Below are 26,923 nucleotides of genomic sequence, written 5' to 3'. Positions count from 1 at the left end.
ATATCCATTCCCATGTGAAATATCAACATTGATTATTTAAGTTGGTAATGAATATTCTCTTTTCTAAGTCAAAATTACAATTCATGTTTTCTTCTTTCAACTCAAATAAAAAAATGTTGAAAACAAAAAATTAAATAAAAAATAGAATAATTAGTTGACACGAGATTATTATTAAATATATGCAAATATGCAAGTAGACTATTACAAAAGCTGGGTGTAGTTTTCGATCAATCCTACTGAGTTCTAACTATAATCGCTTAACTAACATACAAACATAAGACACTCTAATACTTTTTGCACATAAAATATCTGAAACTTACACGAATTCGGATTGAGCACATACGGTGTCAAGCGCATGTTGATCAATATCATTCTTATTCATCTGCTGCAATGCCTCCCATATGCATTTGTAGAGGTAGGAGCCACCATTATGTGCCTTCGCAAATTGTTCTTGGACGCAATCTAGTGTAGTTGGTTTTTCTGTTCCATTTGCCACCAGTCAAAACATAAAAGAGCTATATTATGGTAACTCCATCAGCTTACACGATGAAATTATAGCTCGCATGTTTCAAAGGTATGATTCAATCGATGGGGATTACGGTAAAATAACGGTCATTGAGAAGGCAAATTGATAATAAATTAGATAGGAGCAGAGAATATATTCTATATTTTATCTGAACAAATGTTCCTTTCTTCAAATATATTGGAATGAAAAATGATTAATTTGCATCATCAACGCTAGTGAAAATCCAATTTTAGGGCTTTGGCATGTTTACATAACATTTCTCTTGTTCTATTTTATAGAGCAACTACACGTGCAAAGAGTGATAAAACGAAAAAAATGCAGAAGCTAGTAACCAATCCAAAATTCAGTTGGTGGTCAATCTTTATTAATTTATAAGGAATTTTATGTTTTCAATTCTTATAAATGTATATTACTATTTTGTTTTACTAAGATGCATGAATGACTTACAAACGAAAAGTACTGGATATAGTGATGGAATCACCTAAGGATAAATTATTCAAGGGATCATAAATAGGCCTACTGATGATGATCAAGATCCAGATGACAATTATATAGTCACTTTAAATAACTACTTGCTAAACATGAAAACAATGCGCTGAATGCGGTGTGTGCAGTTCAAAAAATTAAGAGTAAGGTTTAGTTTGGTTTAGGCACAAAGAAAAAAAACAATTTTAAAGTTTAAATTTTAGAATAGCTTAAACAACAAGGTAAAAGTTGTTAACTGAAATTTACTTATTGTTTTATATGAACATTTATGTTTCTTTAGGAATCATTATCTTATATATTTGTTGGGCCTAAAGAATTATAAAATATATACATATATATTAATATTATCTTATGCCTATGTTTCTTAGACTTGGTAGCAAATGTCAGATACAATTATGAATTTAGCATGGATATGGTTCAATTTTTCTAAAGTTTTCTATATATTTGGAGGATCCTTGGAGCTCATAGTCCTAGGCTTTTAGTGAGGCTGTCATTTGAATTAATAAATTGGCTCAACTGAGACTTTGATTCTATTAGTTAACTGAGATTATTAATTTATTGAATATTCATTTATCGAGATTCTACCACATATGTATGTTGAAGGAAGTAACGAAACAACCATGTACCTTATGGAAAACTTCGGAAACAGGACCGTCATTTTCTGAGGCAGCCAGCTCTTGCTTAACCTTTTCTAATCCCTTAATTATAGCTTGCATTTCTTCTGCTAAAGCTTTTAATTGTATCTGCAGGGACCCAAGCCTTCAAACTAAACATAGTGTTACCAAGCTACAAACTCAAATGTAAAAATACTAATGAAAACCTCAGTTGCAGCTTCAAGGCTAACAAAATCGAGGTGAAAATCTAATAGAGCTGGTTTCTTGGCAGCTAGGACCTAGCCACAATAAAAACACAGTTCAGACTTGATTGAAATCAACCATTTCTGTTCGTATCAGAAACAAATCTCCAGTAACAAAGTAACATATAAACTGGGTGTAACACATAATCGAGGCAGATCTTACAAGAAACAGAATTATCTTTAATTAAACAAAAAGAGAAAAAAAAAATAGTAACCAGACCTTGAAAAGATAAGTGCATTAGCGTCATCCTGCTGGTAGAAGCACGTGTATCTGTGAGCTTTAGAAGACTGTCTAACTTAAACCCAACAGCAGCACCTGTATAGCAGGAATGATTTGAAACCTCGTATTAAAGGAACATACAGCAGTTGAAGAATTTTCACTTCCTCAAATCTGAATAGTTGATCAGCATTAAATGCATAAAAAAACATGACACCTGGGATAAGTGGCTTTGGCAAAAAAAGAAAAAAAAGAAAATGTAAAACAAAGGAACTAATAGCATAACAAGGGACAAAGAATTGATGGACACTACTATATCTAAAAATTCAAAATGAAAGACATAAATGTAGAAGTTCGACATTAAAGGACATAAATGCCAATGTTAAAGAAACTGGACCACAGGTTAAACCAGTTGGTTTGATTGTTTCTTATTTTATTTTTTATGTTTAAACATTAATTTAATGTAAAATAAATAGTTAATATAATTAATAGTTATCAGTAATATGCATTTACCTTAATGGCATGGTCTTTAATTTAAGAAAAAGGGAAAAAAAATAATTGGTTTTTTACCTGTTCAATAAATAACTAGTTTTTGATCGGTTTGAATATTATCCAATTCTTCGATAATGCAAGGACTGGACAGGCCAACCTTAATTGGTTTTAGTAATACATCACATGTGGTTTAGCTAGTAATATTTTCTCTGCATAATCTTTTTACAAGCTGCAATTGTAGCATCAAAGACTAAAGCCAAAAGGAGAAATTGAATGTCACTTACCCTTTGCAGTTCCTTGGTTCAATGTATTTCCTAGATAGATAATTTTCTTCATGAGATCCTTCAATTTAAGGAATTTCGTACCTATATAACCAATACAAAAGTTGTAAGATAAGAACGAATAAACACGCCATCATCAACAACATTAATGATATACCTCATTACATGCGAATTTACGATGATTTAAGCTCCTTTTAAATTGAAACCTGCAGTGGTAAAAAATGTAAAACAGAGGATAAACAAGTGATTCAATAAAAGAAAAAGGAGAAACAAGAAGGAGATTAATTATTGAATAATATTGTAAATTTATCAAATCAGATTTATTATGGAGATACTGCCAAACCTGAGCTCAGAACTGAATCTTGAAACAAAACACTCTTAGTTTTGACTCTACTCGTGGCACTTTCATCAGCTCCCAAAAGTACTAAACATGAAAAATCAAAAACTTGTTCAGGTTTAGAAGTTTTTACAAAGATGGATCAAATGAAAGATGTTATTGGAGAAGCATCCAGGAACTAAATGTTTTAGTTAGAGCTTCTTCATAAAAGCGAATGCCAGAAAATTGTTATCTTGTATTTGCTACAATGCTATATGATAAATCATTGTTCTCCAGCACTTTAACTATCTTCTTAATGTTGAGTAAGAATAATACAGAGAGAAGATGCTACTGCCCTCCACTGGTTCTTTCCCTGCACGCCACCTTGCCTTCATCATGCACTACTTTCAAACATTTATATAACATACTACCATAAAACCTAACTTTATTAATTACCAACCTCCACTTAAAATCACAATTGGAGGCATTTCCATCCATTAAAAGTGGAGAATGTCTTAGCTCAACTTCAAGGTAGTGAGCTTAGCAATTATTGTTATAAATAGATTCTTCAAAACCTTCCTTTTTTTTTGTATAGCAGGTCAATGACTGCTCAAAAAAAGTTGGATCTATTAATAAAATAATGCTATAAGGGAAACTATCAAGAATATGTTCTTCACCACTCCTTTAATGAAGATGACGATATAATTGGAAAATATGGAAACCAGAAGTTTGCTCAATATCTAATCCAAACAACATTTTTCCGAGCAGTGCATAAAAAAGACAATACTATGGAATAGATAAAAACCTAATGACTAATACTATGGAATAGATAAAAAGAGTCACACCTTTACCTATAAAGCAAAAAATAATTCAAAACTAATTGAAAGATTAGAACTTCACTTTGTAAATTCACATATCATTTCTCAATAAAAAAGAAGATGCTAAAATTAATACCCTAACTCATCCTAGTAGTGAAGTAGCAAAAAGTAAAACAAAATTATAGGGTCCAAACGAGGATAGAGAGACATGAACTGACCTGCAGCGAATTGGAGTTGCCTTGGGATTTCTCTTGAGCGCCCATCAAAGCTTCTCGGTCTCCGGTTCCGAAAACTTTAAAAATCCCAAATAATCCCGTGGAATCGTCAAGATTGAAAATTCGAAGTTAAAATTGAGAGATTAGAAGGACGACCTCGAATTAGGGCTTTTGGGAAACTGAGAAGAGAGAGAAAAGAGCGGGCACTTGAAATAATAGGCGGGAGAGAATAAAAATTCCTTTTGGGAAGGGGATCAATAGAAAACCCTAACCACCATTAACGTAAGCTGAAGAAACCTTAATTTTTCCTCTCTTTACTCTATTTTTCTCTCTTTCCTTTCCTTCTTTCTATTTTCTGCGCTAAGAGCTTGTCGTTCCCCGGCCTTCGATGAGTGAAAGGGAAAAGAAAAGCTTGGAGCCAGAGTAATCGTGGGCACCTTCGATAAGAGCTTGGAGATTCTGATGTTGGAGAGTTTTTTTATTGAAAAGGGCAACTGAGGGGTGAGATTGGGGGTGTTTTGAGGATACTGATTTTAGGGGAAAAAGTTAGGGGTTTTAGTATCGGGCATGAGAAAAATAAAACATTTAAGAAAGGAAACGACGCTTTTAAGTTAAACAATTATGTTTTTTTGCGGCCTTTTTTTTAAAAAATCCCGCTAATCCCCTAAATCTCCAATTAAAACGATACCGTTTAAGTTAAATTATTTTGTTTTTTGTAGCGTTTTTTAAAAAACGCCACTAACCCCTTAAATCTCTAATTAAATTTTACTTAAAACAAATCATATTTATAAATACTTAACGTAAATTTAATTAAACCTAATGATATTGTTTTAATTTTTTTATAAATATATACATGTTATTTTCATTTGATATTTGTTAATTTTTAAATATAAACAAATTAAATATTTTTAATTATTATTATTTTTCTATTAGTCATTGAATTATATGTAAGTTGTGGATTTAGTCATTTTACTTTAATTTTGTTATTTTTAGTCATTGTAATTTTGAAAATTTGAAATTATAGTATTAATTAAATGGTAGCTATTAAATTCATTAAGTTTTGCTATTTCTAAAATCTAATGTAACAAACATATTACTCACAAAAAGCCAATTACGGATTTAACGGTTGTCATTTGTGCCAAAATTAAAATTTCAAAATTCGAAAAGTATAGGGACCAATAATGATCTAATTAGATAACACGAACTCAACCTACAACTTTACACACAATACCAAGACTAATAGCGAATTTAACCTAACATATATAATTGCTATCATTTGAGTGATCATGATTAAAATTTTAAATTTTGAAAAGTACAAAAGATAAAATTGATCGATTTGAAAAATACAGAGCTAAAACTAATCAAATTAAAATATAAGGACTAAATTTTAAGTTTAAATTTCACTTAAATAAATTAAGTGTAGAGGAATTAATTTGAATTGAATTATTTTAATATATCAAAATATTTTTAGATTAAATCTTAAACCATTTAATATATATATAAAGTTTATCTATTATCTCTTAAATAATTTAAACTATAATCATAAGTTTAATATATTCAAATTAATATTATCTCTTTTACAATTATATAAGAAATCGTTTAATATATAAATTAAAAAGACTAATTAATTTAAACGCTAAACCTCTTAACCCCTATCCCATAAACACTAAAACTTAAACCTTTAACCCTTAACCCCAAACCCTTACACCTTAAACTCCAACCCTAACCTTTAAACCCTAAATCATAATCCTTAAACCCATAATTCATCATAAATCTTCAAATACTAGTTAACTCGTAAACCTTAAACCCTAAACCATATATCTTAAACCATAGTTAACTCATAAACCTTAAACCCTAAACCATATATCTTAAACCATAAACCTTAAACTATAATGATAATTAATTCAATATTTTAAATTCAATACTATCTCTTTTACGATTATATAAAAAAATATTTAATATATTGTATAACCATAAATTTTAATAATTATTTTTTAGGGGTTATAGATTAGTGTTTATGATTTTTTTGGGGTTTAGGGGTTATATGACTTTTAGCGGCGTTTTACCGAAAGCGCCGCTAATGCTCTGGTTTTTAGCGGCGTTTTATAGAAAGCGCCGCTAAAGCTCTGGTTTTTAGCGGCTTTTTACCGAAAGCGCCGCTAATGCTCTGGTTTTTAGCAGCGTTTTACCGAAAGCGCCGCTAATGCTCTGTTTTTAGTGGCATTTTTTACTAAAACGCCGCTATTGCTCTATTTTTAGCGGCGTTTTTGATAAAACGCCGCTATTGCTCTGTGTTTTACAATTTTTACGGTGTTTTTTGATAAAACGCCACTAAAGCCCTATTTTCCTGTAGTGATTAACCATAAATACCACACATAAATCAAACCACAAGTTCACTTCATATCATTTATGCCATTCATATATATATATATCTTGACAGAACTTCATCACCTTTAGCACTTATATTTCTATCACCTAAATCAATCACATAACCAAATCACCAAGGTCATATTCAATTCACTCCATCATCATTCACGCATAGCACACTTAAAATTATACCCAAGATAGTATAAATTCATAAATCAACTTAGCCATTTTCGCATGGCTTAATATATACATCATCAAGATCATTTAATTTAAAGCCACAATATCATTACATAACTAAATATATATATATTAACTAAATATATATATATATATATATATATATTATGAATCAAATTTCAACATCACATACTTATTCATTAAACCACATATAGCTTCTTATATACACAAACATCACCATTAGCATCCTTAAAACTTATATCACTTATCAATAACCAACTTACCTTACTTTCAAGTAGGCAAATAATTTTCACGTACCTGTTGACTTTAACCTGATTTCACATTCATTTATAACTTATCATTGCCCGTTGAACCATTCGGAATTGTATAGGATACTCGGATAATCACATATATCGTACAATGCCAACGTACCAGACGTGGTCTTACATGTAATCACATATCAATGCCACTGTCCTAGATAGGGTCTTACTCGTACACATAAATCGGAGTCACATATCGATGCCAACGTATAAAATGCGATTTTACTCGCACACATATAACGATGCCATGGTCTTACTCGCACATCACATATCAAAATCCTATGTAATGACATATGTATCCTAGCTATTCCTAAGGTTCGTACGGGGCTTTCGGACGTTGTAACTCCATCAAATTGAACTTGAACATATTATTCCCAAGCATATCCACATTCGGCAATTGCATTATAAACTCATAGAAATTTGAATCAGCATGTTAATTTTACATATAGTAATAATTAACAACGTTTACTTGCCTACAGACTTACCTCGGATATCGACGAACGATGTAAATCGACTATTCGATTATTTTTGTTTTCCCCCGATCTATGTCTGATTTCTTTTGTTCTTGATCTATACAATTTCAAATTAAGCTCATTCAAACACAATTTCATTCGATTTAATAAAACAACACATAAATGGGCAAATTACCATTTTACCCCTAATATTTCACACTTTTACAAATTAATCCAATTTGTATAAAACACAAAATACACAAAATTTCAATACAACATGCTTAGGCAGAATGTTCATCTTGTTCATGTAAATCCATACATTTTATTTATTTCACATTTTAGTCCCTAAATTTATAATTTTTGTAATTTAGCCCTAATTACTCAAATTCATCAAAAATTCCAATACAACACTTATTAATTCAAAACACATCTTTCATAATTCATCATCAAACATCACAAAACACAATTATTCATTAATGGCATAACTCAAAATATTCATCAAAATAAGAAAATTTGAGCATGGTTCGGATAGTATTCGAAGCAACGATCTCAAAAACGTAAAAATTATCAAAAACCGAAATAAATACATACCTTAATCAAGCTTATACAAGGCTGAATACTCAAACTCTTTCTTTTTTTCTATTCTTTTAGTTTCAATGATAAAAAATATGAACATGCAAACCATTTTGTCATGTTTTATTGATTATAACATATAAAAATTTCTATTTTACAAATTTAACCTTATAAATAAAATATGAAACCATTATATTAAAAGGTCAATGCTGTCCATCACTAATTCTTTTGGCTTAATTACAACATACAACCTCCACATTGAAAAGACATAACAATTAGGCATTTTACAAAGTAGCATGCTTATTTTTCATTTGATGTAATTAAATCCTTTTTAATAATCGAGCACTCAAACATCAAAATTAACACACGAAAATTTTACAAATATCAATTCACACATAAAATAAACACATAAAATAATGTTAAAATATTTTTCTGACTCGAATTCGTGGTCCAAAAACCATTGTTCTGAATAGGGTCTAAATTGGGCTGTTACAAGGAGATTAAACGTATGGAGTGTGAGAAGAGAGAAAAGGCTAAGGCTTTGATTAAGAGAGATTTTGGTCCTAGTAGTTTGCCTTCACGACCCATAAAATGGGCCAAAGAGGACAAACCTCAGCAGAACATTACAATATTTGGTGCTAGAGGTAGATCCTGAATTGTGCTATTGTGGTAAGCATTACTTGGGTAAGTATTGAAGAACGGTTGGTGCTTATCTGAGTTATGGGTCTACAGATCATAAGATTAAGGATTGTCCGCGTTGAGGTGATCAAATGCAAGCTCCGGTGCAGAATCAAGTTCAGAATCAAAAGGCTGGGCAATTGCCTCAAAGAGGTTAAGGTTATAATAGAGCTATAATATTGGTCAAGGTCACCGAGCACCGAGTCAGGTTGCAAACAAGACCGAGGCTAGGCAGCTTGCTTTTGTTTATGTAGCTAGACATAGAGGAGACTGAGACACAACTGATATCATCGCAGGTACTATTTAAATTCATTATGTTCCATACTTTGCTTTGATAGATATTAGATATACCCACTCGTATGCTTCTTGTTTGATGGTTGATAAATTGCGTATTGGGGTAGAGGAAACTGGTAGGTATGTAACTATAGTTGTCCCAGTAGGATAATTTGTAACTATGAACAAGATTTATAGAAGATGTCCATTAGAAGTTCAGGGGGAAGTGTTTTCGATGGATCTAATTGTAAAATCCTAAGTCTTGTGGGTGTAAGGTTTTGGCGTATAGTAGTAAGATAGTTTGTATGGAGAAATGTAATCTGCCCAATTTTTTATTGTTGCGAATAATCGTATATGAATATGAAATGTGAATTGTGCAAGTATACATGTCGGATCAAGTAATAAAGTGATAAGTGAGATTATCTCCACAAGGATGTGATAGGTTTAAATTGGTTAAGTTATTATAGTGAAACAAGATTAATGCTAAGGCAAAAAGAATAGTAATAAAAATGCAGTGGCATTTAGGAGAATAATGATGTAGAAAATGCACGAACCAATCAAGCAGACAATTAGAGCTATGAAAATAAAGATGCTATGGTAAAGATTAAAAGATCTATGATGTTGATTTGAAAATGTGGGATTACTAAGATTCTACCCTTGATATCCAATTACGTCTCGGCAAGATCAATCTTATTCTACTACTCAGAATAATTCTATTGTGGTTTGCTTCTTTTGAGACCTAAACCTTGAGTACCTAGGGCACTATATGTCTATAGGCTTTGAGTCTAGTTGCTACTACTGTTCTTCTCCTTGCCATATAGAACGTTGCTCTATGTCTAGAGTCTACTACGAGTATTATTTTGAGTACTCGCTCATATCATTCAATTTTGGTCTAACTGACATAACCTTGTCAGAATTAGATTAATTTTATAAACATGTTGCATATTCACCTATGTCTAGATGTAACAGCCTGATTTTAGGCCTAGTCAAAACAGTGGTTTCGCGACCACAAATCCGACGTAGAAAAATTTATTTTTCTTATATTTTTATGGTCTAAAATTTTATGGAATGATTTTTTGAAAATTTCGTTCAAAAATTTCAACGTTTGAGCACTCGATTTAGCAAAAAGGACTAAATTGTAAAAAATGTAAAACTTGAGTTCTAGAAGCTAGAGGTGTCTAATTGCTATGAAATTTTAAATTGAAGGTCCTCAGATGGTAATTAGACCATTTTTTAAACTAGTGGATAAAAATGGACATGAAATAAGAGAAAATTTACTATTTTAAGAAAAGGGCATTTTGGTCATTTGGTAATTAAATGAATTAATAAGCAAATTAAAAGCCAATTTTTTCTCATCTTCTACCCCTTGGCCGAAATTTACAAGAGGAGGACATAGCTAGGGTTTTTCAAGCTTCCAAGCTCGATTATAAGTCTGTTCTAGCCCCATTTTTAATGCTATTTACATTTTTGAAGTTGTTGTAACTCGATCTATCTATTTCTAGCACTAATTTAGGGTATGATTAAGGTCTAGGTTTGATCCATGTTATACTAGTATGAATTTTGATGGCTAATGGTAGAAAATGCATGTTTGATGTTAGGAAAAACAACTTTTACTAAGTAATTTTCAAAAAAAATGTCAAAAAGGACCTAATTGTAAAAGTTATAAAATAAGTAGTGAAAGTGTGATTAAGTGGAAAATATGGGCTGGTATAAGTATTAAAATGGTTCAGCTAGGCTTAGGTTTTGAAGAAATTGAATACATTTCAATTTACGAGCCTAGGGACGAAATTGTAAAAATGTGAAATATTAGGGGCAAAAATGTAATTTTGTCATAATATGATTTTTAGACTGAATTGAACAATGTGTGTATTAAATAAGTTAAATTTTTTATTACAGATCAAGATAAACGAGGTTTAGACCTAGATCTGGGGAAAAATAAAGTGTTTAATGGTTAGGTCAAATTCTACTATTTTTGTACCAAGGTAAGTTCGTATGTAAATAATGCATTGTTATAATTATGTTTTAAATGCTTTAATATTGTATGAATTATGGTTGAATCTTTGGGACACATTCGACAAAGTTTCAACAAGTGAGAAATCCCAGTTGAACCTTAGGAATAGAATAGGATACAAGTGACATGTCACTCGGAACCCATGTGTTTATGTAATCTGGTTGCTGGTCTCGTATGTCCTACCAGTGGCTGGGTAGTCTGGCATGAGTTTTGGATACCTGACAACTTGTGTGAGCAGCACTGTGTAGCTACATCCTGACTATCACCTTGTGTGAGCAGGTCCATGAGTAGCTCAAAAACAAGCCTAAATGTATTATGAGATATGAGGTAGCTTTGGCTACATGTATGGCACTTATGTGCAAGATTTCTAAGTATCCGTTAATATTCTGAGTGTTCAACGGGAATGTCAAAGTTGTGAAAGGCTATGGTATGTTACGAGTTGGTATAGGTATGTACGTAAAACTCATACGTAATGAGCTCGATAAGTGATGAACCCTTGGTAAGGTTATGATTGAGTAAGTTAAGACTATAAATTTTGATATCATTCATGTTAATTTCTATCATGCTAATTATATGTTAGATGTGTGGTTATGATGCTTATTATTTGTATAAGAGCTTACTATGCTATAAAGCTTACTCCTCTTTCCTTTCCCTTGTCCTATAGTATCACCAAGCTAGCTCAGGGATCGGAGACTGTCAGAGATCCACTCACACTATTAACAATTATTTTGGTATCAATGGTTTCAACGTTTTGAGTAATGGCATGTATAGGGGACTTGGTCATTTCGGTATGTGTCATCCCTTCATGAATGTGGAAACTTACATGATTTGAGTTGATGAGTATGTGATGTTTGTGTATAATAGATAGTGGCTTGTAATTGATGTGTGAATGTCTTGATTGTGGCTGATTTGGTTGTATGTAAATGCTTGAATTGGTGCGATGTTGTATTGTGTAGGTGTGTGCATCAAAGGGTGGCAAAATGGCTTGGTAAATAGACTTATTTTTGTCCACACGGGTAGACATACGGGCGTGTGTCTAGGCTATGTGTGACACATGGTTTGCCCTACGGGCATGTGTTAGGCTATGCGTCCCCTGCATCCCAATTTTTGCAAAATAGAATGCTCAGAATTGAGCACACGAGCAGAGACACGGGTATGCGTCTCAGCCGTGTGGATGACACGGCCTCAAGCACGGGCGTGTGTCCTGGGCGTGTGAAGTTTGCAACTATTTTATGAAAAATCATAAATTTTAAATCGACCACATGGCCTAACACACGGGCGTGTGACTTGGCCATGTCTCTTTAATTTTTTCTTGGGTGACAAATAGAGAGTTACACTGGGTTGGGACATGGGCGTGTGTGATCACACGACGTGTCCACACGGGCGTGTGATCCTTGTTCAGTGGAAAATTTTCTAAGTGTTGCAAAATTTTCTAATGTTCTCAGTTTAGTCCCGAACCACTTCCGATGCATGTTTTGGGCTTCGTAGGCTCGTATTAGGAACTTTATGATTAAATGCAAAAAGTTTTAATTTGGACGCAAATTGATGACTCAGAATTGTATGAAAGTTGTGTAGTAAGTCCAGTAATGTCTTGTACCCAGTCCCGACGTCGAACATGGGTAAGGGGTGTTACATTAGAGATTACATGCATGCTGTTCATAAATACCATTGAATGAAATAGTAAATTAAAACTAATATAAGCTTTAGCCATTAAAGGAAATAAATGTTTCATCAAGCAATCCCAACTTTAAGAGATTAACTCATGGGCTAGCAAATAACATCCAAATTCAGAATAACATTCAACATCATTCTTCTCGATTCAATTCAAAAAGCAATAAATAAAGAAGTAAAAGAAAAACTTCAGGAAGATGGTTGTCGCCTATCCAGCCCACAACTTCAGTAATAATGGCCAAGAAGGAATGCCCTATTCTTCTCCCTTTCAATTTTGCCTTGTTCTTAACCGTTATCCTCTATTCTCGTCCAGGAGCTTTTTCTCCAATTGTCTCTCTAATTGTCCACTATCCAAAAATCCCCCTTTTTCAGTTTTTATTTTTGGGTTTTATATCTCCTCTTTTAGGGTTGACCCATCATCCCATGATCCCATGATCTTTTTTTCTCTTTTTTAAGCTGATTTTTCTGGTACACGTATAGCAGGGCTGATAATGATTACGCGTTGACCAGGTCACTTCCTAGCACTGCTACAACTTTCATGTTGGCAAATTGTCCAACCTTTTGCCATGATAAACCTTCACTTTTTTACTTCTTTTCCTCATTCTGCACCTTGCACTTAACAAACAAATTCTTTCCCCAAACAATTAGAAGTAACATGTAATAACATTTAAGCATAGTCCAAGCCTTTTAATACAATTTCCTAAAAACACTAATGGAAAATCCTAAAATGCAACTAAACTTACCTAATTACAGGCAATTAACCAAGTCTAAAGGTATAAAATATAACTCTTTTCAAGAGTTATTACACCCTCAAACCTGAGTTATTGCTTGTCTTCAAGCAAGATATGCATGACTGCAAAATTTTTCCATTACAGATAACCAACTTGAACTGCCAGTCTACTCAAAGAACAATATGTACATTAGTTCTCAGCAATCTTCTTTCTCCAAAAACTTGTTCAAGTGTCAGAGGTTCGCTCAACAAAGGTGGTGCAGAAAATTTTATCCTAAAAACAAAATTTCCTAAGTGCTCATGTGTGTTTTCTAGCCATAGCAAGCATCTCCTAATTTATTTAGTTCATTTGTTACCTAATGTAACACCCCTTACTCGTATTCGACACCCAAAACAGGATACGAGGCATTACTGGACTTAAACACAAGCAAACATACACTTTTGAGTTATAAATTTGCGTTCAAATTTAAACCCTTTTGTATCCAATCACAATGTCCCTATTACGAGCCTACGAGGCCCAAAACATATCTGGAAGTGGTTCGAGACTAAACAAAAACTTCAGAAATTTTTACAACACTTAGAAAATTTTTGCTAAAATAGGGTCACACGCCCATGTGGCTTGGGACACGCCGTGTAGGCAGGCCGTGTGGTCACACACGCCCGTGTCCCTAACCTGTGTAACTCTTTGTTTGTCACCCAAGAATAAATTGAAGTTATATAGCCAAGACACACGCCCATGTCCTGAGGTCGTGCCCTTCGCATGGTTGAGACATACGCCCGTGTCTCTGCTCATGAGCTCAATTCTGAGCATTCTATTTTGCAAAAAAAATTAAGGTGCAACGGACACACGACCGAATCACACACCCATGGGGCTAACCGTGTGTCACACACGACCTAGACTCATGCCCGTGTGTTTACTTGTGCGGACAAAAACAATGCTATTTACCAAGCCATTTTGCCACCCTCACTTGCACATATTTACTCAACATCACATGGCACAAACTCAAGCATGAACAGCAACCAAATAATCACAACTAGGATTGTAACATGTCATTCTCATACCATTTTTAAACATGCTTAAAACATCAACCTTTCCACATCAAATTATGCAAGTTTCCACATTCACAAATGACATTAATACAAATATACTCATAAAAAACATTAGCCAACCTCCAAGGCTATATATAAAATGAACCTTGAACCATTCACGTTCTAGTACCACATCAGCATCTATCATACATACAACATTTATCATGCCATAAATCACATTTCCAAGTACTTCAGATTCACCAAGCACACCATGATCATATCATCAAAGCCATTGACATATATATGAATATACTTAGGCTTACTACCATGTTACCAATATAAGCCAACTTACATGGCCAAATAGCAAAACAAGACTTTGATGATTACAAGCCATTACATTGGCTAAAATCAATAAGGGCATATATAAAAAATTGACTTAGTCCTTATACATGCTATAATCTTGAAATACTTGAATTCAACAATACCCAAAATTGATGGCTTGATAGTGTGATAGAATCTCTGACGATCTCCAACTAGAGCTAGCTTCACGGCACTATAAAACATGAGAAAAGGAAGGGGGTATGCTATATAGCTTAGTAAGTCCGTATGAACATAATAAGCAACTCTTACCGATCATTTACCAAATCCAATGATATAAACACAAGATAATATAAATTGCATTAAAACTCATAGTTATAACTTATTCAATCACATTGTTTGTTCTATCAATTTGCAAGCATAATTTAACATGTCAATACATTAGCCTAATAACTGAAATCTCTCCATTATAACCATTTACCACAATCACCCAATCATTTCAAACCTCATAATAAACATGCATATTTACTATGAGTGTTCACTTTTCAAGCATATATTCTGACATCTTTCAATTATTTGAAGCCCATATCTTCTCATAATCATTTTAATAGGAAATTATGCTAATATTTCCTTTTTCTCATATTCGATAAATCACAATTTGTGTGAATCAAACATGCTAGATCATAACTCAATTTGACCCGATAGCCAATTACACAATCGCCAACCGAATTTACCATATATTTCGTACATCACAAGTATAGATCAATAATCACAAGGCTTTTGCAAAAACATTCTCATGGAAACCATGAACTCACAATATCATGAAGTAAATGCTTATAAACTTTATGTACATACCTGTTCAATTTCGTAATACTTACATGCTCTTTCTTTTCTTTAACATACCCATTAAACTAACCGTTGAACCACTTGGAATACTAAAGGATACTCAGGAATCTCGTACACATGGTACCGTACCAATGCCATATCCCAGATATGGTCTTACATATAATCTCGTATCGATGCCAATAGCTCAGCTATGGTCTTACACGAAGTCTCATATCGATGCCATATCCCAGATATGGTCTTACACGAAGTCGCATATTGATGCCACATACCAAATATGGTCTTACACAAAGTCTCAAATGATTCCATATCCCAGATATGGTCTTACACTTAATCTTAGTAACCCTAATGTCATTACATTTGTATCCTATCTATTCCTAAGGTCCAACAGGGGTTTTCGCTGTATCGAATCTCTGTCGGTCATTTCCGTAGTATCATACTCAATAGCATTCACATTTCATTTCAATAATATAGCATTTACCACAATTATATCAATTAAGCATCTATACATATATAATTTAATGCTTATTAAACATACGAACTTACCTCGACATAAAAATGGCGAAAAGGACCTAACCGTCAAATACATGTTTTTCTCCCGTTTTAGGTCCAAACCTTGTTTTTCTTGATCTATATTATCACATTCAACTTATTTAATCATTAAACTATTCAAATCAGCCCAAAATCACATTATGGAAAAAATTAAATTTTTGCCCTTAAAGTTTCACATTTTTACATTTTAGTCCCTATGCTCATAAAATGATTTTCATCCAATTTCTTCATTACCCAAGCCTAGCCAAATCTTTATTGTACTCATACCAGCCCACATTTTTCATTATATAAAACTTTTACTACTTATTTTATAACTTTTACAAATAGGTCCCTTTAGGCATTTTCATCGAAAATCACTTAGTAAAAGTCGTTTATCAAACATCAAACTTGTATAATCTACCATTAAACATTAAAATATACTAATATCCATCATGGGTCAAAATTTAGACTTTGATTATGTCTTAAATTAGTGGTAGAACTAGATAGATCTTGTTATGAGGATTTCAAAAACATAAAAATCATTAAAAACGGGGCTAGAACGGACTTTCAACCGAGCTTGAAAGCTTGAAAAACCCTAGCCATGGTTTCTCCTTGTGAAATTCGGCCATGGGGTAGAAGATGGACAAAATTTGGCTTTTAATTTGCTTTTTAAATCATTTTATTTACCAAATTACCAAAATGCCCTTAATCAAAAACTTTAAAAACATACCTAACCATATCCTTTTTTGTCCATCAATTTACCATTTAAGGACCTCCAATTTAAAATTTCATAACAATTGGACACCACTAGCATGTAGACTCAACTTTTGCACTTTTTACAATTTAGTCCTTTTGACCAAATTGAGTGCCCAAACGTCAAAATTTTCGAACGAAATTTTCACGAAATCATTTCGTAAAATTGTAGACCATAAAAATATAATAAAAATAAATTTTCTCTACGTTGGATTTGTGGTCCTGAAACTACTGTTTCGATTAGGCCCAAAATTGGGCTATTGCACCTAAACTCAAGTTTCTCTAAGCCTACTTAAAATGTTTATATATTATTCTTTTTTTCCTTATTTGTTTTTTCTCCTTTTTTTTTCAAATTAATGTAGGGGATTTAACATGTCACAAAATTATTTGTCTCGATAATCACAATAGAGCAAACACTAAATTACCGAGTACTCAATCATGTTAGAATTTAAAAAAAAAATCATTCTTAAAGCTAAGGCTTTTAACTTAGAAGATGGATGGAGCAAACAATTACCTGCTTAGCTACTCAGCCTGTTTCTACAGTGGAGTACCCTTTTTTTTCTTTCATTACACACTCTTACTCAAACTCACCTTTCTAGTCAACAGCATGATGGACCAAACAAAGTAATGTTGACTTACTTAGCAATTTTAAGCCTTGAGGTGCCTTTCTTTATTTTTAAGTAATGCTTTGGCAATTTGGTTGAGTTTGGCTTTAAAAGTCCCTAAGTTCATTAAAGGAAACTCGCTATAGTTCAAAACTTATTTGAAGTTAGGAAATCTCATGTTTAAGAGTTAATTCCAACCTAATCCACTGTCACATGTTCTAGGCATATTGAAGAATTTAAGCTCATCATCGAACACCATAAGTAAAGATTGTACTCATCATAGGCAAAGAAATTTGTGGCAATTATGTGTGCCCTGGAAAAATAAATGACAAGTGAACCAAAAATTAAAACATGCTCAACTAACTATTTAATGCAATACTAAATGCTTCACACATCCCCAAACCTAAGGGATGCATTTTCCTGAATGCATGTATGGATGTACAACAGAAAATGTAATGGAAAAATAAATGAAATGCATGATGTATGGAAGGGAAAAGAACTTCCCTGGCTTGGATCGGATTGTAGTTACTTCATTCTGTCCTACGAGTGGATTTACGTGCACTGTGTTTATAGCGCATTTTCCTTTTCAATGATTGGAGTAGCACATCCTCTTGTTCATCATCGGATTTAGGGTAACTCATGCCTCAACATCTATTTCCCAATTTGTCGTAGCATAACTCTCTTTTGCAATGCTGCAGTAGACTCCTCTTAGTACCAAAACTGATAAGTTCGTATTTTTTGTTTTGTCTCTGGAAATCATGGAAATAAGTACTTAAAGATAAAAATAGAAATAGAAGCAACATGAAATAATTAAAGATAACTAATAATAAAAATGAAATTAAAGTAAAGCAATTAAGGAAAAGAAAAATAGAAAATATAATTATTAGCTCAAACATTTCAAAGGTAAATGGATTGCTTGTCTCGATCTACATGAGCACCTTAGTAGTGCTTCAAGCATTATCCATTAACTTCAAATGTGACCTCCATTTTCATATCTTTGACATCAACAGCTCTATGAGGATAGATTTGAGCTACTTCAAAGGGACCTGACCAGCGAGATTTTAATTTACCAGGGAACAATTTGAACCTAAGTTGAATAACAACACCTATTGTCCTGGTTCAAATTGCCTTGGCATAATCCTTGTAACACCCTATACCTAGCCTAGTTGCCAAGCCCGAATATCAAGATGCCACATCACCGTCTCATGTCATACACAACATTTTAGAATCTAATTGTAAAAGAAATGTCTTCTATTTTAGTATTCATGTCAGTGTTAAGTCAATTCTCACTTTTTAGTTATCATCATTACATGCTAAACATACACCAGATAGTCTTATAACAATTATTATACATGCAATTAGACCAATCGACAAATTTTCCAAATTGTTACGTAGGTACCGATACTAAAAGAATGGTATCGATATTTCTCTCAAGTGGTATCATTTTTTTTAAGTTCGAATATCGATACCTCTATTCTAGACTTTAAAAATATAATATGTATCAACACATTGATCATTCTCGATTAATCCTAAACATCATGCAACAAATACATTATAAAATATGCACAAAAATACCTCAAATGGCAGCCCCAAACATCATATTTTCAAGTCTACAAAATACCAATCATAATAGGCATGCAATCAAAAAAAAATTCATAGTAAAATCACATAATATCTACCACATTGTCTTTCATTCCCTAAACCCAATTAAACAAATAACACCTACTCATAGCAGCTAAGTTACTGGCTTGGATCACTCCTCGAGACCACACCGCTCACACCGGCACTACTTATCTGCAATAGTTTAAAAGGAGTGGGTGAGCTTAACAAGCTCAGTGTAAGCTTAGAATAACCGCTACTCCAACAAGTCATCATGCATCAACAAAACAACTAATAGCATTTTTCCACGTCTTTAACTTAGTGCCATAATTTACATAGTTAATCATCTTTCATTTATCCCTTTTACACATTTATATATGAATATTTAGGCATATATTTTGATACATATTAATCACATATAGTCATATATAGTCCCATTTAAACGCAATTTATAATAATCTGCATAACATCCACATACTTGTTTAAGCATACATCACATTACACATATGAACACTTTTTTAGATAATTTGGCACTTGAGCTATGAAACATAAAAATGAGCTCTATCATCACTCATCGGATACACGGATCTCCAACACACCACGCATAGACTCATAGAGTTGAACATATCCCATAAATATAACTTATATCTAACACTCTCCAACACACCAAACACACATATCTCGGTGAATGGAGCTTAGCTCACATTCCCTTATCTTTCCAAAAATTGTCCCTGGGCCTCAACGCCCCAAATATCACAACACATATAGGTGAGTACTCACAATGCTATGGCATGCAAACTATATCCAATGGTCTTATTAAGTCACAAGGCCAAAATATCTTTATTGTCATCAAATATTACTCATACATATTCTATACATAACCATATCATTCGTACATTATACACACTGTCACATTGCATAAATAACATACCCTTATATTTACCGTCACAACATGTAACACCCCTTACCTGTATCCAAGGCCGGAACAGAGTACGAGACATTACCAGACTTAACAATACACATAGACAAAAACCGGGCCATAAAATTTCATTTAATTCAAAACTTTTCGAACACATGCATAACAAACAAAGCTAAGTATATCATTACATCAAAACATAGGACATGGCACGATTAATTAAACTTATAAACCATAATGGATAAGGACCACATGTCATGATTTTATACGATAATTCAATGCAGACTGATACGTATGGTCAAAATCATAATAAAAATACATATCACAAACCAACTTCCTATACATACCACTCACTTCATATTTCTAATATTTGAATTAATTTTCCCAAAAATGATAGTTTGATAGTGTGATTTTGCCTCCGACGATCTCCAACCCCGAGCCGACCTACCAATACTAAAAAAATGGAGAGGATGGGTAAGCTTTACGCTTAGTAAGTTCATATGAAAATAATAAGTAAATTCTACCATGCTTTTCAAGATAAAACACTATAATTTTACAATTACACATATTCAGGACAGGCTGTTTTCTGGAGTCTTGGTGTTAAAAAAAATCATATCTCGAGTTACAAAACTCGAAATCCAATTCCGTAAATTTTCTATGAAACTAGACTCATATGTCTACTTACTAATTGTTTTCTAGAATTTTTGGTTGGGCCATTTAGTACAGTTTATTAGTTAATGTCTCCCTTGTTTCAGGGTATGACTACTCTGACCCCTGTGCACTACGAACTGAATTTATCCCTGTACAGAATTCCAACGACCATGATGTTTGTTTCCCTTAAAATTATATTCAATAAGTAATCCATGCATGTAAGGTATGACTCTCAATAATATTTTTACAATTTATGGTGAATTTCTAAAGTCAGAACAGGGGATCTCGAATTCATTCAGACCCTGTTTCACAAGAATTAAAATATCACATAATATAGAATTCTTTTGCTTCCCCTATTTCTTTAATGTGAAAATACACTCATTAAGCTTTATTTCCATAATTTTTAAATTTAATTCAACTTACACATTTTTGGTGAATTTTCAAAGTCATGCTTCTTCTTTGTCTATCTTGTTTTACTACTAAAGTTCACTTTTACACAATTTCACTTAATCCATTTCATTTTACGAGGTTCGCTCAAATATTGAGCATATTGATCATAAATTCAAATAAACATATACTTGCACTTGTTCATCACATAATCACTTTCACATGTATTTTCATTTAATCGATTTCTGTTGAACTCATCGAATAATAATGAGATACACAATTGCTGCACATTTTCCCATTTCCACACTTGTAGCGAAGCTATCTGCACGCATAGTAGCTTTGCACTTAGTACTACACATGCGACCAACGATGCGGTACACGTAGTAGCCTGTACTTAGTACTACACACGTGACCTCACCATCTAATACACGTAGTAGCTCGCACTTAGTACTACACACGTGATCACAGGTTTTGCACGCATAGTAGTAGCCGCACTTAGTACTACACATGCGACCTCATAATAGATCATTCTTATCGTTTTTATTCGAAGGTTCAATCGGGAAATTCCTCACTTTTCAACATTTTACTAAATTGTCCGTAATCAATTTAAATTCATAATTTACATCAAATAACCATTTGATAGGCACCACATTTCATATGATATCAAAATATAATAACATAAAAAGAATCGATAGATTATTTATGTGCAATTTACTCGAAGTGTCGATCTCACTATCCATAATACCAATTGTCCATTCATAGTATAATAAGACACAACTCAAATATCAAATCATCTTTTAAGAATTTACATAACATATATCACATATTTCATATATCACTTGTCATGTATCTTTATTTTCTTACATTTCATGTAACATTCTTTCATGTCATATTTCCACATCATAAACACCATTCCATCAACTTTTCCAATATATTAAATCATAAAATATATGCAATAATAGTAAGAAATATAATTAAAACATAACATTGCATTATTATTATCATACGAACTTACCTCGATCCAGAAACAACAATTTACCATTTTAGTCCATAACCTTGTATTTTCCCGATTTAAGCCCGAATCTCGATTTCCTTCATCTATAATATCACATTTAGCCTAATAATTAGCCACACTATTCATACGGGTCCAAAAATCATATTTTTAAAAATTTTCATTTTGACCCCTAAACTTTTGCATATTTGCACTTTTGCCCCAAGGTTCGGAAATTAAAATTCATCCTATTTTCTTATGTTTTATGACATGCTGATCATTTTTCCCTTCTATGGCAACATCAAATTCTCACTCTAACATGTACTTATGACTATTAGGTATTTTTACCGATTAAGCCCTTTTGCTCGTTTTCACTTAAAACCAAGTAGCACAAGTTGTCTAACATAATTTAAAACCTCATATTATATCATAAAACACCAAAATACACAAATTTCACCTATGGGTATTTTTCCAAATATGAACCCTAGGTTGAATTATTGCTAGCATAAGCTAAATCAAGTTACCGGGACTCCAAAAACGTAAAAATCATTAAAAACGAGGCTAGAACAGACTTAAAATCGAGCTTGAAAGCTTGGAAACCCTAGCCACGGAGTCTCCCTTGGTATACACGTCCATGGTGAAGAAGATGAGCAAAATTGGTTTTTAATTTCGTATTTTAATTCATTTTACCCCTAAATGACCAAAATGCCCTTACTACTAAACTTTCCAAAAATTCCATTCATGTCCAATATTTGTCCATAAACTTTGAAATTGGTCAAATTGCTATTTAAGACCTCCTAATTAATATTTCAAAGCAATTTCATACTAGAAACTTCTAGAATGCAAGTTTTGCAACTTATTCAATTTAGTACCTAACTTCAAATTAAGCACTTTATGCATAGAATTTCTTCACGAAATTTTCACACAATTATGAAATCATATCATAGACCTCAAAATAATCATAAAATAATTATTTCTATCTCAGATTTGTGGTCACAAAACCACTATTTTGATTAGGCCCTAATTCGGGATATTACACAACAGTCATCACATGTTCATATTTTGTCACATCATAACTCTTTTTATCACAATTCACAAACATATTTATCACATATTTAGCATAGGTAAAAGAACACTTACACTCAGAATTTAGAGAAGGGGTTTAGGCTACCTCAAAATTCCTAAATATGTAATGAATCGCTTACGAGCAGCTATTCCAAAACACTCACCAAAATATACGCTTTTGCCGAAAACCAAAAACTTAGACAAGCTTTTCTTTGCCTTTAGCTCTACTCGTTGAAGGTTAACTCTGACGCTTCAACAAGACAAACCACAGAAACACATATTCAACAATCAGTCATCAACTTCAGTAAAATAGTTACAAACATAAGCCTAATCTACCTTATCTTTAACCAAAACGTTCAACATAGAAAACTTTAGATTCAAATCACTCGGTCTACACTTAATTTCTTTGCACAAAACAAATTCCGTTCATCTACATATTCATCTACGACTAGTAATAATCTTTTAAACTACACAAAACTATACATTTTAAGGTATCAAAAATTTTCGACAAGTTTTGGCCATTACAATGAAAATTCATTAAAAACTGAGAAATCATTGATGAAACTTCAACGGTACTTTAGAAAGCTTCTAATCATGTTAAAACAAGTTCAAAAGCACTTTAAAATTAAGTTTTTACCCACAAACACGAAATTCACCATTAATGACCTGATTTTTGGCTTTTATCAAGAACATGTGTTTTAACGACTAAAAACTTAGTTTTAAATACTAGATAACATTAAAAACTCATAAAGAATTGAATCGTTACCTTCGATGAAGAATATCTATGCATTTGATCGAATACCTAAAAACCTAAAAGCTTGACAATGGAAGAACTACGGTATTTTTGGGTGTTTTTCTTAGTTTTTTATAGAGGTTTAAGGTTCAAGGGTGATAGAAATCAAAGAGAAAAACACTAGTTTTGGGGAAGAGTTGACATGAAAAATTGAAGGTGAGAAGAAGAAATAGGTTGGTTTTTAAATTTTGGTCTAATTGCTTCTTAAAAACTCACAATTTTGATTCATTTACAAATCAATCCTTTTTTCTAAAATTAATATGACATGTCATAGAATTCTGAACACTTAAAGGAAAAAATTCTTAAAATACCCCTAAAACTCCTAGGCCCTATTTTGGAGTGTGACAATTCTCCCTTTTTAAAAAGAATTTTGTCCTAGAAATTCTCTACTAACACATCACTTACTTAATCACAAGATATGTTATTTCTACTTTTACACTAACTATTACACTTTCACTGCACAATCTGGTTCTCATTCTCTCTAACTTCCTACAACTTTCCTTAATGATTCTATTCACTACCACGAACTGTTTTATGATAATTTTGCCAACGATTCCCTCTATTCACTATGAATCTCTCATTTATAAATCTTATGACCATTTTTTTTAAATCAATAGTCCTTAACGAAATTCTTTACTTATTAGTTATGTCACCCAATATTTACGAAGGCATAGTACCTAAGTCTACTAACAAGAATAAAGAAACTGATCATAAGACAAAAATACCCGTAATCTCAATGTTTGAATCTTGATCCTTGGGTTCCCTAAAAGCATAAACTCGAGCTGAACCTCTAGACTCAACCTGAGTAGTTACAATATGAGCTATAATTCACTGCCCAATCGGTCTTTCATTACTTCCGCCAAGACCTAGCCTCTAGTAGGCGTAGAAATCAGTGCCAAAATTTGAGTATGTAAAACCTTTACTCTATTCAGACAATCCCTAAAAAATGTTCCTTAGAACCACACTTAAAACATCCACTTGTCAATTTATGACACTCCCCAGGATGCCTACACTCACAATGCAAACAAAGCAGCCATCCAGAACCACTAGTCGAACCACCAGTACTAACTACAACACTATCTTGCAGCTTAGACTAACTTGGTTGAATCTCATATCGTGCATTCTTATCAGATTTAGTAACTACAGAGTGAGGCGGTTCAACCAAGTCTCCTCAACAGCTTTGGCTTTCTCAACTAACTCATCCAACATCTCCACGTTATGAGCTACAAAGTAAACTCGAATTTCTCGATTAAGCCCAAATCAAAACCTCTTATAGCGGTCCTTTTGAAAAAGAACTAGCTCAAGAGAATATTGACTAAGTTACACAAAATCAGCCTCATAGTCAGCCGGTAACAAATTACCTTGAACAAGATCTTGATGTTCCTACTTACAAGCTTTCAGGTACTGCTCGCCCATAAACTTCCTCTTAAAAACCTCAAGAAAATAATTCCAAATAAATCTATCAGAAACAATACCCCTTTTAATCATTTTCCACCAGTGATGAGACTCACCACCAAGTAAGGACACAATGCAACCCAACTTTTCCTCGTCAGAACAGGACATCTATTCAAGGATCCTTTCAACTCCTTCCAACCAATACATAGCTATGGTCGGATCAATCCCTTTAACCTAAGAAAACTCTTTACCACCCAACTCCTGAAGACGTTCAAGCGGTAACCTACAGTTCACAGGTATAAAATTAGCAGGTGCAGGGTTACCACCAACAATCCACTGAAACTCTCCAATTATTGCTTCCATTAGAGGGCCTACACCCTCATTAGGTATATTCACTCTACGCGATGATAAGGAGGTTTAGAGGGTGTACCATCCTTTTTAGCACTAGCTCTAACATTAACATGTCTAAGAGGCATGTCTAATAATCTAACATACACAAACACATAAACAAATAACAAACAGTATGAGTGGTGAGGAGATGATCCAAGTCTCATTTCTGCAAGCAAACTTTAGGATTAAAGGCAATGTGTTCCCATTCCTACCCCATATGCATCACAATCAAGAGACATTTCATGCGATTCAAACATTCAACTTATTTTAATCACTTGGGTTTCCAAGATCCATGGGTTGCGAAACCCTAATTAGCACATCGAAACAATCACCTAGGTTAAGAGTTATTGAACCTAAGCTCTAATATCACCAAATGTAACACCCTATACTTGGCCTAGTTGCCAAGCCCGAATATCAGGATGCCACATCACCGTCTCATGTGATAAACAAAATTTTAAAATCTTATTGCAAAATAAATGTCTTCTATTTTAGTATTCATATAGGTGTTAAGTCAATTCTCACTTTTTAGTTATATCGTTACATGCTAAATATACATCACATAGTCTTGTAAAAATAATTATACATGCATTTAGATCAATCAAAAAAATTTCCACACTGTTACATAGGTATCAATACTAAAAGAGTGGTATCGATATTTCTCTCAGGTGGTATCGATACCACTTGGAAAATCGATACCAAATTAGCTCACTGTTTCTTATTTCAAAAACCCAACTTTAAAAAAAATCGATACCACTGATGAAGTATTGATAATTTCACCCTGAGTATCGATACTCGAGATAAAATATTGATGCCTACAAGCAAAATAGTCTTCCTGAAATACAAATATAGTAGAGATATCATTTTTTTTAAAGTTCAAATATCGATAACTCTGTTCTAAACCTTCAAAATATAACATGGATCAGCACATTGATCATTCTCGATTAATCCTAAATATCATGCATCAAATACCTTATAAAATACGCACAAAAATACCTCAAATAGCAGTCCCAAATAACATATTTTCAAGTCTACAAAATACCAACCATAATAGGCACGCAACCAACTAAACATTCATAGTAAAATCATATAACATCTACCATATTATCTTTCATTCCCAAAACCCAATTAAACAACTAACACCTACTAATAGCAACTAAGTTCCTGGCTTGGATCACTCCCCGAGACCACATCGCTCACA

At 32.9% G+C, this 26,923-nt stretch overlaps 1 protein-coding gene across 1 annotated transcript; it reads right to left on the bottom strand.

Annotated features, from left to right (window-relative positions):
* Positions 1-316: 316 nt before the first annotated feature.
* On the bottom strand, positions 317-25,698 carry LOC128296624 (putative formin-like protein 15b). The gene is made up of 7 exons (XM_053032055.1): positions 25,587-25,698; positions 3,202-3,282; positions 2,862-2,942; positions 2,084-2,184; positions 1,833-1,904; positions 1,632-1,755; positions 317-480 (listed from the first exon to the last, which is right to left on the bottom strand). Exons 1-7 carry the CDS (start codon positions 25,696-25,698, stop codon positions 317-319), a joined length of 735 nt encoding a protein of 244 aa, XP_052888015.1.
* Positions 25,699-26,923: the final 1,225 nt, after the last annotated feature.

Source organism: Gossypium arboreum, chromosome 8 (genome assembly GCF_025698485.1).
Source record: "Gossypium arboreum isolate Shixiya-1 chromosome 8, ASM2569848v2, whole genome shotgun sequence".
Taxonomy (NCBI): Eukaryota; Viridiplantae; Streptophyta; class Magnoliopsida; order Malvales; family Malvaceae; genus Gossypium; species Gossypium arboreum.
This window is presented reverse-complemented; position numbering and strand designations above follow the sequence as displayed.